This window comes from Coffea arabica, chromosome 3c (genome assembly GCF_036785885.1).
Source record: "Coffea arabica cultivar ET-39 chromosome 3c, Coffea Arabica ET-39 HiFi, whole genome shotgun sequence".
NCBI classification, from domain to species: domain Eukaryota; kingdom Viridiplantae; phylum Streptophyta; class Magnoliopsida; order Gentianales; family Rubiaceae; genus Coffea; species Coffea arabica.
Window position 1 is genome coordinate 19671760 of NC_092314.1, and position 12636 is coordinate 19684395.

Here is a 12636-nt window from a genome sequence, read left to right on the forward strand (position 1 = left end):
AATGTCTTAATTCTTTCAGACGTCCGATGATGGAGTTCTTCATGCGTCCGAAGTTGAGCAATGAATATCGGACGTCCAATCCTAACTTCACAAGCGTCTGACAGTTTTCAGCAGCCTTTGTCTCTTTCAATTGTACTTGATCTTTGAATCTGATTTGCTTCATAACTGAAAGTATTTTTTGAAGAGATATTAGTATTATCCATTGTTTTGTAAACATAACAGACTAGGGACCAAGATCAACAACTTTTAATTTTTTTTGTCCACCATTACACCCCCTGCTGAGGCCAACCCCAAATAAAAACAACGGTGGTAAAATTCGAATATACTCAAGCAAGAACAAGTGTGGTCGATGAGATAACTTTCCAATCGATTTCATCAAGATAGATATACTGAGACGGGATGAGAAGCACCTCTCACTCGAATTGAGTGTGGTACATGTTGCCGCTGAATATTTACAAGTAAACACAAGTACAGGTCACTCAAATTTAAGCAAGTACAAAATTATTCAAGAAAGGAAGAACGAGTGTGATAAAGTATATTCTCGCCTCATCAAGTTCAATATTCAACACATAACATGTGGTATTATTCAAATAAAAATATCAAGAAACATGCACTTGACACTCATCACAACCAAAAGCAAACGAGCAAGCAAGTCCTTTACGGTTTCGCTTCCGGATTCCCTTCGAAATTCTCTTGGACACCTGAAGTAATTTTAACCAACAATCACCAAATGCAAACCGTCTTTAGCCAAATCCCCTCTTTAAACCATCACTCACGTACAGCCTAAGTTACTTAGCACACAAGGTGACAAGATACCTTGTATCCACCCATGAAATCAAAGTTAAAACGGACTAACAATTTCAAAGGAAAGTTGGAAGTTGTTAAAAGAACATATTTGTTTTAAACCAGAAAATTCAGCTTTGCGCGACGCTACTTGAAAAGTCATATCTTGAGTTCTGTAAGTCCAAAAATCACAAACTTTATACCGTTGGAAACTAAATTCAAAGCACTACAATTATCTTGAAAACACATTTTTAAGATTCAATCCACAAGTAGGTCAAATTTTGGCCTCAAGTTATAACTTTACCAAGTTTAAGAGCAAATCAGGTTTGAATTTCACTCATTTTGTGAAATTTCTGGCGCTTGTAGAAATTGAGTAAAATTCTAAAACTTACAAGGTTGAAAGAATTCTATGTCTAGCTTCAAACGCCACAAACGGAACTCGATTCGAATTTTTCTACACCAAGATATCGAGATTTTTCTAAAGTTGGTCAGTAAGACCTGCGAAAATTTTCAGAAATACAGGGTTGCAAGAACTCTATTTTTTCGACTTCTTAAGTCCAAAATTTTTGCTCAACCCACTCACACATTCATAGATTAACATCTAACAAAGATTATTGAGCTAGATTTCACCCCAAATTTCAAAAATCAGGGTTGCAAACCAGCTGATCAGATCGGCTAGCACACAGGAAAAATTTTCAGAACTTTGTCCTCCAATATTCATTCAATGCATGAGATTTTCATGATAAACACAAACCAACATATATCAAGTCTTATAGCATCAAAATCTACCAGAACTTCCATCATAAAATATGAAAGATTCTCAAGTCATCTAGTATAAATTTTTTTAGGGTTCAAGAGATCCTTTCATAACAACTAACATCTACTACTAATTCTTGCATGAAATCAAAGATCAAGTAGAGTGGAGTTAATTACCTCTTCCAAACTTTTTCAACCCTAACTAAGTCCAAGCTTTGCCCATCAAATCTACCAAGAACCACCACAAGACAAGGCCTTTGTTTAAACTTGAACAACTTCCAAATGTGAGTGAAGATTTGAGAGATTTTGGAACAAGATTTTGTAATTGGAGAAGGAGTTTTTTGGAGCAAGATTTTGTAATTGGAGAAGGAGTTTTTCTTCCCCTCTTTTGCAACCTCAAGATTCGGTCCAGGAGAGAGAGAAGAAAGGAAGCCGAAGGCTTGGCTGATGATTTGAAATGAAATGAAAGTTGGCACTTTAGTTGTTCAAGAAGTCAATTAGGAATAGTTGCAAATAGTGGCATGCACTCACTAGTTTTTCTCTTGTTTCTTGCTCTTAAATACTAATCTCCCAAGATTGTTTCTCTTACTCCACTAATACTCACTCTTACTAGTCCGATGTTAACTTCCCAAATCACCAATTAATCACGTCGGTACGACTTTTGCAAAAAAAATTTTACGCGTAAGCGATAAGGATATAATTTAAATAAAATTCATTCTAAAATAATAAAATTAAATGATATGTCAATACAAATAATTTAAAAACAGATGAAATTAAGAATAAAAGTGCGAGTTCTCGCAACTTTTCTTACTTTTCTCTAATCCTGAGCTATTTAATTACCCATCATACGCCGCATTAGTATTAGTTTTATATCACCCATTCTATTTTCTACACCTTAGAGAGATGTTTCCCAGCTCGAGTTGCACCAATTTTAAACCGACCCGTTGAACGACGGTTCACCGATTTCAATCCTTTCTAAACCAAAGCTATTTTGAAATTCCTAAAAATTCAAAAGGTTTAGGAAATTCGCAAAAGAAATTAGGGAAAGAAATGTTAGAATTGAAATCGATCTCAAAAATTCCTCCCAAAATCATCTCTAATTTTTTGTTAATTTGCCTAGCGTGGCATCTGATCATACTTGAGCTAGGCTCCACTGTATCAGCCATCAGGTAAAAACTGAACAATCCTCTCTTCTCTGTAATTCGTCCCCAATTTTGAAATTCCCCATTAATTTTTGGTTTTAATGGTTTTTTGGTTTAACAGGAAAGATGTGAGCCTTCAGGAGAATCGTCATTGCAGAACTACAGTTCAAGGAAGATACTTACTCTCTGACGATAATGGTACAATTCGATTTTTTTTCCTCTCCCCCTTTATACTTGTTAATTAGTTTCTAATATAACAAAATTTCAAAATTTTCCTTATTTGGGAAGTTTTTTCTGTTATTATTTTTCCCTTTGAACTATTTTGTATGTTTGAACTTTGTCGTATCGTGTAAGGGAATTGTTATTGGCACTCTCTTAGCTTTTAACCGGGTGAATTGAAGATAATAATAGCTCTATTCTGAATTTCATTCAACCATGTAAATTATAGATTCTAATTTAGATGAGATGTAAGGGAATTTTTATCATTTTACCTCGGTTAAAAAGTCGTGTGCCAGTAACAGATATGAGTGTGTAACTTACAATTTTCTGGTAAATATTTGGATGGATTCTTAAGGGAATAAGTTTTAGTGTTGTAGGTCATGTATGTGATGCACTCTCAGTTGATCCAAAGTCCAGATGCTGTCCTATCAGAGGAGAGCAATTCTCTTGTCAGTGAGTTAATCCCTAATTTTCCTTTTTAATTATCAGGCCACGTTGTCTTTCTTGCTCCATTTGTGTTGCGGTTTTTGGGAGAGTTTTTCAAAAAATATTGCTGCAGCACGTTTTTGGAAAGATTGTGTCATATCTTCCGGGAAAATGGATGTCTGTTGTAGTTTATAGTGCTTTATTACTTCCTAAACTGCTTTTACTCCATTGCAGTGGCTGCAACCTTGTTTCACAATGCTGTAACTCTTATGAATATTGTGTTTCGTGCTGCCTCAATCCAGCTCGGGTAATTTGTTCATTGTTTCTGTTGGTTGATAATATTTTTCGATTTTAGGAGTTTATTATATCACTTTTAAGTCATAAATTGGTCTGCAGACACAAAAGGATCTGGTGTTGAAGCTTAAGATAGCAAAGCCAGTAAGTGCAGGTGATGTTTCACTGTGCATTTCATTCAATTAGGCAGTAAAAACAGAAGAAGATTTTTATATTCTTATTTTTTCTGGTTTTAGCCTTATGGATGATTTTTGAAGTGTACTTATTCAGCTTAACAATTTTTATTTCTACTTTGAAGTGATTATGCTAAATTTCAGTTATTTTAGGTGCTCCGACCATTTGTGCTGGGGGATACATGTTTATCTCCAGTGCTGCATGTTCTGGTTTCCATGGTACTTAATGGCTTCACTAAGTTGTTAATTATACTGTTCATTGTGATGGCAGGAACCTATTCAAGCATTTTTGATTATTGTGCTGGGAGGTGTCGCCATAATTCAGAGAGTGTAGTAAGACTCATTTTCCTTCTATTTTTGTTATTGTTTAGGATGGTCATATACTTTGAACTTGACATGAATATGAGGTGCTGGCTATAATTTTTCTTTGCTGACTTTCACCCAGACAACTATTAAAACTTTGGAGTGAAGTTATAAAACAACGTTCATATTCTTTTCTATTAATGTTTGATATTTAGTTATGATTATTCATTATTGGAATTTTTTTGTTAGGGATTTATCTGTTCTTTATTAAATGTTTTATAAGTTGTTTAGGAGAAGAAACACTTAACAGACTTATCTGTATCTGTTTCTCTGAGTGTATGAAATAAAGGAGAGAAGGTACGAAAAGTTTTCATAATTCTCTCCTGAATTTTTTATGCTAAGTTGCAGTGATAAATATCTAGAAAGCTTCTAATATTCTAAATATCTCCTGAATAATGAATGCTCTGTTTGTTATTTTTATTTTGTCTTTAAGTCACACATGTATAGATCAAGAGCTGTAATTGAACTTGAAGCAGCATATGCACAGCATCCTTCCCTCCGTAATAGAAATGTAAATTTCCCATGGTTGCACTATCAGTGTGTTTTCTAACATAAACAATGAAATGTCCAATCCTTGCTGAATAGTCTCTATTGACTCCTAGAGACTGATAATTTGGTAATTCATTCTTAGTCCATTTTAGAACATATCCAATATGTGATGTTTAAAACCTCATGTCTATAAATTACATGAAATGGAAAACAATGTAAAATTTTTGTTTCTCTTTGTGTCTTGGTCTTATCTTGTTCTCCCACGCTGTCTTGACTAAGAGATGAACCATTTACTTCCCCTAGATTTTGTGTAACATTAACGTGACTTTTTAGTTTAAGGTTGTCCTACAGAATTTGAGCAGAGCAAATTTTGAAAAAAAGTTGTATGAGGAAGCCTAATAGCAGGAGAGATGTTTTTTTTTGAAAGAAAGTTAATCAGAAACTATGTTCAGTTGGCAGACTATGTAGTGAACAGAAAAGTGTTTTTTTTTTTTTTGAAAGAAAGTTAATCAGAAGCTACATTCAGTTGGCAGACGGTGTAGTGAACAGAAAAGTGTTTTTTGTAAGAGATGTATTCGTATGAAAGGAAAAGAGGAAGAGAACGTATCTCTGATAATGTTCAAGTCATGAAATCATCCATCTGTAGTAGGACTCCTTATTCCACAATGGTTCATGTTGGACAGATGTTGACTGTATAACATCTAATTTATTTGATTATAACATATAATTTATTTGATTACACTTTTGTAAGGCCTATTGTCCATACAATTTTGGAAGGGCTCATTATTGTCCGTACAAACGTTAAAATGATATAGTGAATAATGTTGATCTTGAAATTATGTGGTTCTTGTAGATTTGTAGCTTCTAGTGAAATAGGTCTTGGACTGCTGTAACCATTGGTGATGAGTAGTTTTTGGATCAGTGCCTTTTCTGTGTTTTTGCATCTAACATTTCTTATTCTAGTTTATGCTGCTCAATGTGGGAAAGCAGCATTTGAAGCCCAAGCTTTCCACATGTTTTGGAAGGCCCTTAACAATTCAAGCAGATATTGAATTTGTCTGCCTTTTGATTCTTATATTCTGCGAATGTGATTAGCTTGGAGTAATCAATGAAATTTTCCAGTTAAGAAGTTTTAACTATTATTTAAAATGGTAATGTTGGTAAATTGAAGCTGAAGTTCTGGGTTTTGTTTTCTCAAAAACGAAGTCAAGTATTGACCTGGAGTTCTTAAAATTTACACTTTCATCTTGAGCTCATTTGCTGCAAAATATGAGAACACACTGGAAGTAAAGAGCGATAGGGGAAGAACAAGTGACAGTTAATTTTTATTATTATTATTATTATTTTTTGCCAATATGACTACTTTCCTTGTCTGTTTTCTTTTCCTGTTTTTCTTTTTTTCTTTTGTTGGGGGGGGGGGGGGGGGGGGGGGTTGGCTGGCTGGCTGGCTTAGTCCCCATGCAAGCAATCTTTTTTCTGGTCTGTATCCAGTTTTGACTTGATATTCATTCCTTTGTCCTTTCTGCATTATTTAGTTCTCTATCATATAATCGTCTGAATACTATCTACGTTTAGTTGCTTATCATTGTCATATGTATTCAGCTTACCTGATCGACGTGGATATAACTTTATTTGATCTGGTTGACTGTTATATAACATTTTGCGAATCTTGCTGGTTTTCCAGGTCCATGAGAATGCGTATCTAAGTGATTTTCATCATTGTTTCTCTCTACCATCTAATTCTTCTGGTGAGTATTAAATAATTTTTGTTTGAATAATTTATAGTTGCTGATAGGTGGGAAAATGATTGATGGTCTGGGATGTAGCTAATACTGTTATGTTTGAAAAGCACCCATGAGTGAACTTCACGGTCCATCATTCAATTTCTTTTTCAACAATTATTCCCCCTGGTATGCCTATTCCCTGATCTATTCCTCTGTAGGTGATTAAGACCCTGAAGGGTATTGATGTGCCAGTCTATTCTTTGCATTATCTACATTTGCCTTTCCCTAGTGGTTTGTCTCGCACTTAGAGATTTCTTTATATTGGTGGAACATTTTTTTGAGTTTCTGATCCTAGAGTCACGTCACTTTAGAGTAAGGATAACTGAAAGCTTGATCTGTGCTGTTCCGCACATTTCTCTGTGATAATTTTAGACACAAATTATGGAGAATCTTTTCTTGCAGGACAGAAATGCTAAGGCTATGTATAACACATTTATATGGGAATTCATTTTACACAAAAGTAAAAGAAAAGAGAATAATACTAAGTCACTTGTGAGAAGAACCTCAAAAGTTCAATGTGTAATCCTTTTTCTCATTGTGAGAATTACAATTGACTAATAGAACCTACGCTCAAAGTAAGATGATTACATGCGCACCTAAAGTTTGTTGTTAGACTTTGTCCATCAGATGCCCAGTGTTGTTTTGAACAGTTAGTGCAGCAACTTTCTTTAGAATATAAAATTTACTGGCATTGGGGTTTCAGTATTGCTAGGTTTCCTTGCTTCCAGATGGTTTTTTAGTTTAATAGTTTGTTTGACTTTATTTCTAATAAATTTGAATTTAGTTTAGTTAAGAACATGGCAAAATGTTGCAGTAGCAATTTGCCTGGGAATTTAAACTGTTCCCCATGGGCCCCCACTTACAGATTACTTTCTCTTGCTGAGTATATACTGACAGGCTAACTTAGGCAGCAGTAACTTCCTTGAACACCAAATCTCCTTTGAAGGAGAACGTAAGAGTTTTACTCTAGTAATTTTTTGAAGACAGCTATCCAATGATTTTTCTTAGTGAACATAAGAAGAGATTTGAATGTCCTTTGATTTATGAGGTAGACGACTCTTGAGTATTTCTTGAAGAAAAACAAATTATCATATGGAAGACTTTTTGAGACCAAGAACTGTTCAAATCTAATGTTGTCGAGAACAACATTTCTCGAATGAGAAACACTCAAGTAAAGCTTGAAGGCTATTTCAGGGGATGATTTCCTTGAGTTCAAAGTCATGCTATAGCTTGAAGGCTTGCTCTTAGGTTTTTAAACACCCTAATGACCATCCAGAACTCTTAATAGTGCAATTCATTGAACATAAATATTAAATTTCTGCACGTCTTAACTTGCTGAGTTTCAGAGAGGAGAGTGATTTATTTTTGTTAGACACTCTAGCTTGCCCCTCGGAAGACCTGCCTGCTTTTCTAGAGGTCTTGACATGTCATTTATTGTTTTATCTAGTGATTTATTGCCCAAGTTGATTGTCTGACAAATAGCAGATACCTCTGAAATCTGAATATTTGTTGCAACAGGGGATTCAGACGTGCAAATAGAAGCAAGACTGGTTGGCATAAAGATCATTGCCGGAAGGTGAGATATCATATTACGGTCATACTTGGTCTATGCACCTTATTAATTTATCACCTGGTCTTGATGCTCATTATTTGGATCTTGTTTGGAGATAGGCAAGGGGAATCATGTGACTCAGTATGCAAGTCAAATGGACAATCTTGTGTGCCCAACAAGTTAGCTTTACTTAACCAGTGCCAGATGTAAGTTCCATGTACATGCATGTTCGATCACCTTCTTGCTTTTTGGTGTTTCTACTTTTTCGCGTTTCTGTTCAATAGTTCAGTTGTTACTGAACTTCATAATGACTGATGTTTTAACATTGATCCAACATATAAAATTGGATCTCCATTTTTAAAAGCATATATTTTGTCAATTTTTTGGGTGCATAACACAATTAATCACTCCATCTCCCTTTGCAAGTGTGGCATTTCCATTTGGTTATAGGAGAAAATTGATAATCTTTTTTCTGCCTTGGCATCTATTCTCTTCTTTTTCTGTTGTGTACCTGTACTTTGGCTGGAGGATAAAATTTATCTCCTGCAGTGCTAGTAGCAATTGGATGGATTATGCAGGATTCACAATTTCTTGTATAGTGTACATGTAATCTATCTTTAATCTGTCCTTGACTTTCCGCAATAATATGATTTTTTTTTTTAAATCTTCAATAGCATGCAGAAGTACTTTAGCTGCAAAGGATCATGTTTGGCAAGTATTGGAGCTGATCAACCTGCTGAAGTAGTTGATGATGCTCCAAATGATCTGGTACACTATATTTCTTGCCGCTTTTCTGTAGTTTCCCTTTGTAGTAGTTATTTTACTGGTAAGCAAACATTATCCATTGATACCAGCATATATCTAACTTAAAGGCGGTTTTGATATATTGAAGGAGACTATATGTTGTCCTGCAGAAAATTTATCTTTCTCTGCCAGTGGCTAGGCTGATTAATTGATAAATCTTTACTATGATGTAACTTTTGAACGAGGAGAAGACATGCTATTGATGAGGAAATATAAACAATTTGCAACTTTTTTTTTTAAAGGGACTGAGACTTGATGCAGATTTGTTTGGAACTAACAATAATTGCAAGCATCTAAAATGACCCCATTTTTGGTGGATTTTACAGTCCAATGGCTTAGGAGTTTCAAGATATTGAGAAAATTTGAATCTCAACAAAATTGCGTCATTATTTACGATTTTGTTTCATGAAACAACATATAAAGAAGAAATTGTCTGGAAAAATGATACTGAAACTTAACTGGAAATATTATTCTGTCCTCCATAGTAAGATGTCTCACAAGTTCTCCAAGTCAATTGCCAAACCAGATGAGGTTTAAAAAGGGGGGGGGGGGGGGGAGAACATACTTTATTCTCCGACTCATTTACTTGCGTAAGTTGTTGCATTCTGTCATTTCTCCTGTTAGTACGGTCATTCGCAAAAGTGTCACAGGCAGGAGATGGAAGTAAGTGATGCTACTTTGATTTATGATTTGGTCTTTAGGTAAAAACCAGTAGCAAAGCCTTGATCAGGAGCTAATGTTGCTCAAACCCTGAAGTTTGATGAGATGGACTAAAAGAAGAATACTAATGTTCTTTTAAATATCATCTAGCATCATCTTATCCACACATTGAATCAAATACAAGCTAAACCTGAATGGTGTTAGAAAGCTCATATCATTTTTTGTTTCTTTAAGTAAGGATTTTTTCATGTCTAGAGTGTTTCATGCTTTAACTTGTTATCTAATTGTGCTTTTATTCCACTTTTTCCCGAACATGACTTTCAATTAAAATGTACTAGTTTCCTTTTTTGTTGGTTTTATCTCTAAATTCGATTGAAGCAAGTTTATGTTGCAGCTAATGTTAAAATTAAGATAATTGGAAATGTACTCAAGTTTTATTTGGCAGAGTTTGGTTTAGAAAGTGAACTAAAGATTTACTATCTACTAGGTATATCTACTGTTTTCCAACTTAGTGGTGAAATTCTAGTGCCAAATTAGGAAATGAATAACTTTTGACGAGCGAGGAATTGATCTCATTACTACTTCTTGGTGAGCATCAATTCCCAGGCCTCATGACTATTTCATCAATTCTGTCACAAAATTGATCTCATTAAACATCATTATGATAAAAAATAATGATGAAGAGAGAAAAAAATTATAAACTGCCAAATTACACTGTTGTTTTGTGAGCATTCCTGAAAGAAAAGTCAAATAGACGTGTGCGTGCATGCAGAGAGAGAGAGACATCTATAATCTCATTTACCAGTATTCCTTTAGATCTATAATCTCATTTACCAGTATTCCTTGGGGGGTAAAGGTTTCCAAGACTTAGGCACCATTTGGATTGAAAGAAAGGAAGGGAAAGGAGAGGAAAGGGTACCAATGGAAAAGAAAGGAAAGGAGAGCGGTGAAAGTGGTTTACATTCATCCTGTTTGGATTATATGTAGAGAGAAAGAAAGGAAATACTGGATTTTTGTTTGGATTGAGGAAGGAAAAGATCAAGTGTTAATTTTTTGGAAACGATAGGGAAACATTGATCTTTTAAAAAAATTTAAATTTTTTCAATAAATTTGGTTTTCCGCCGAAAACCATAACTCAACAAAATAACTAGACTCTCTCCCTCCATTTCCCTTCCTATCCTTTCCTTTCCCTCTTCAAAAATCAATCCAAATAATAGAAGCCAAATCCCTCCTATTCCTCTCTTTTCCTTTCCCTTCCATTCCCTCAATCCAAAAGGCGCCTTAAAGTGCTTTCCTTCATGTTTTACATTGTCTTTAAGCGCATGGTGCCTCTTGCTAACGAAAGAGAAATACAGTTTTGCATGCTTCAGAGAATTTTTAGTTTGAAGAAGGGCTGCACATTTAACTGGTGGAGGATTTTGGCTGCATAATTATCGGTTTCATAAAAAATGTGAAATACATACACATATCGAGGGGAGCATAGAGTTTTAACTCGAGAAAGTCAACTGTGACCTCAAATAATGACACTGGTTCCTGTTCTTAGTTTATTATTATGTTGGATTTTGATGGTGAATCAGAGGAAAACAGAATGAATGGCTGCTACAGTTACAGGTTTATTTACATGATACGAAATTGCTTACAGCTGTTTAAGATGTATGTGTACAATATACTTTTCTGTATTTCTAAAAGCATCTAGCTAAACAGTATTAGTGACATGAATAATTTGATAGAGCTTGTCTTTTGATCTGTTGGGTTCTTTTGGCTCGCAGAACCCAGGAGCATGCTTGTACACAGAAAAACAATCAATTCTTTCTTGTGATGGTTCACATCAGCATACGAGGAGGCTTTGCCCCTGTGCATAACGTGTTTGGAAAAGGTAGCATTTTTCCCACTCATCCATTTTAAAGTAGTTGCTTGTAGCGAAATTTGTCAAAATTACCATGGACTTGTGTTTATGGGCTTGGGATCTCCATAAACAAGCAAATAGAAAATGATCCAAGTTTACAGCACCTCTTTCGTAATTTATGGCACCTCTTGCATGAGAGTCGTATACGTGATGCAGACATGCTGTGTTTACTTTGTATTATAGCTTCATGCAATTTCTACTTTCTGCTTTGATAACATTGTCAACATTAAATTTTAGGATGTAGACATGCTGTACTAAAACTCAAAAGCATGGTTCAAGGTTGTATAATAAAATGCAGGAGCCTTCTCATCTTCAATGCTCGCGTATGTCAATTGTTTATTTCTTTTTGATGGAGGAAGAGCTTGCAGGAAATCATTAGTTAATTTACAGCTTCCAGCTTGTTGGGAGGAAAGAAATTGAGCACCAAAACCCCTAGGATTGTTAATGCTGTTCCATTTTTCTTTTTGTACAAAAAAAAAAAAATCATATTTCACTTTTTAGTAGCAAAAATGAATATGGATTGGGTTAAATCCACTTGTTTAAGGGAAAAATGAATATGTTTCAAGTCAAATCTTACATTTTTAGGGTAAAAAATGAATTTAAATTGGGTCAATTGTTTAATTACAAATGAGATCTCACTTTTTCACTCTTCCAAAAATAATCATGTATGGATCACGTGATTGATTCAGAAATAAAAGATAATAGAAAATCTAGATTAGAATCAAATTTTACCGACTTGATTTTGCAAGGGAGGTAAAGTTATCATTTTAAAAGTTATGGATGAAAAAAGTCATTTGGTGAGATGTGAGAGAAGTTTTGAATGATTTTTCCTTTATTTTTGTAAGGGTAGATTGAATGCAAAGGATGTATAATTATAAAAAAAAAAAAAAAAAACGAAGGACCGTTAGAGACGATGTTGCTTGCAAATATATGGAATATGCTGCTTTTGCCATCGGATGCTGGAAACTTCGGATGACTTATTTTTTAAACATGTTTTTCCATCGCCTCTGGCAAAACAATTTTGACATTAGCAAACTGAGTTGTTTGGCGGTTAGTGAATGGCATCATTCTACTTGTGGTGGTAAGATACTAAGATCGGCCCTGGCTATCACTGTCGATTGGTTGTAGTGATTTAGAAATATGGTGCTGCTATACAAGGGCAGTGTCTAATGTCCTACAATTGTGCAAACTATCAGCAATGAGACAAAGTATGTGACTCATTCGTCCAGAGGTGTTAAGAAGACACAAACAAATTGGTGACTTGTGGTGGAGCAGGAACAATCTG

The 12636-nt window shown here is 34.8% G+C and overlaps 1 protein-coding gene across 4 annotated transcripts; it reads left to right on the forward strand.

Annotated features, from left to right (window-relative positions):
- The first annotated feature begins 2059 nt into the window (after positions 1–2059).
- LOC113734865 (uncharacterized) lies at positions 2060–11667 on the forward strand. Of its 4 annotated transcripts, XM_072082502.1 has the most exons (12): positions 2060–2708; positions 2803–2879; positions 3278–3353; positions 3561–3633; positions 3723–3774; positions 4065–4126; positions 6330–6393; positions 7948–8005; positions 8101–8187; positions 8656–8749; positions 11215–11321; positions 11589–11667. In XM_072082502.1, exons 1-11 carry the CDS (start codon positions 2590–2592, stop codon positions 11305–11307), a joined length of 855 nt encoding a protein of 284 aa, XP_071938603.1. In that variant the 5' UTR covers positions 2060–2589; the 3' UTR covers positions 11308–11321; positions 11589–11667. The 4 variants fall into 4 exon arrangements, with proteins under 4 accessions (XP_071938603.1, XP_027117416.1, XP_027117420.1 ...); XM_027261615.2 differs by having other exon boundaries at positions 2062–2708; positions 11215–11667; XM_027261619.2 differs by having other exon boundaries at positions 2645–2708; positions 3270–3349; positions 11215–11667.
- The last annotated feature ends 969 nt before the right edge of the window (positions 11668–12636 follow it).

Bases quoted from the DNA above. Each gene is read 5' to 3' on its own strand.
- LOC113734865 (XM_072082502.1), top strand. From the start codon at position 2,590: ATGTTAGAATTGAAATCGATCTCAAAAATTCCTCCCAAAATCATCTCT. The intron at 3,354-3,560 runs GTGAGTTAATCC...ACTCCATTGCAG, and splicing joins GGAGAGCAATTCTCTTGTCA to TGGCTGCAACCTTGTTTCAC. The intron at 8,006-8,100 runs GTGAGATATCAT...GTTTGGAGATAG, and splicing joins ATAAAGATCATTGCCGGAAG to GCAAGGGGAATCATGTGACT.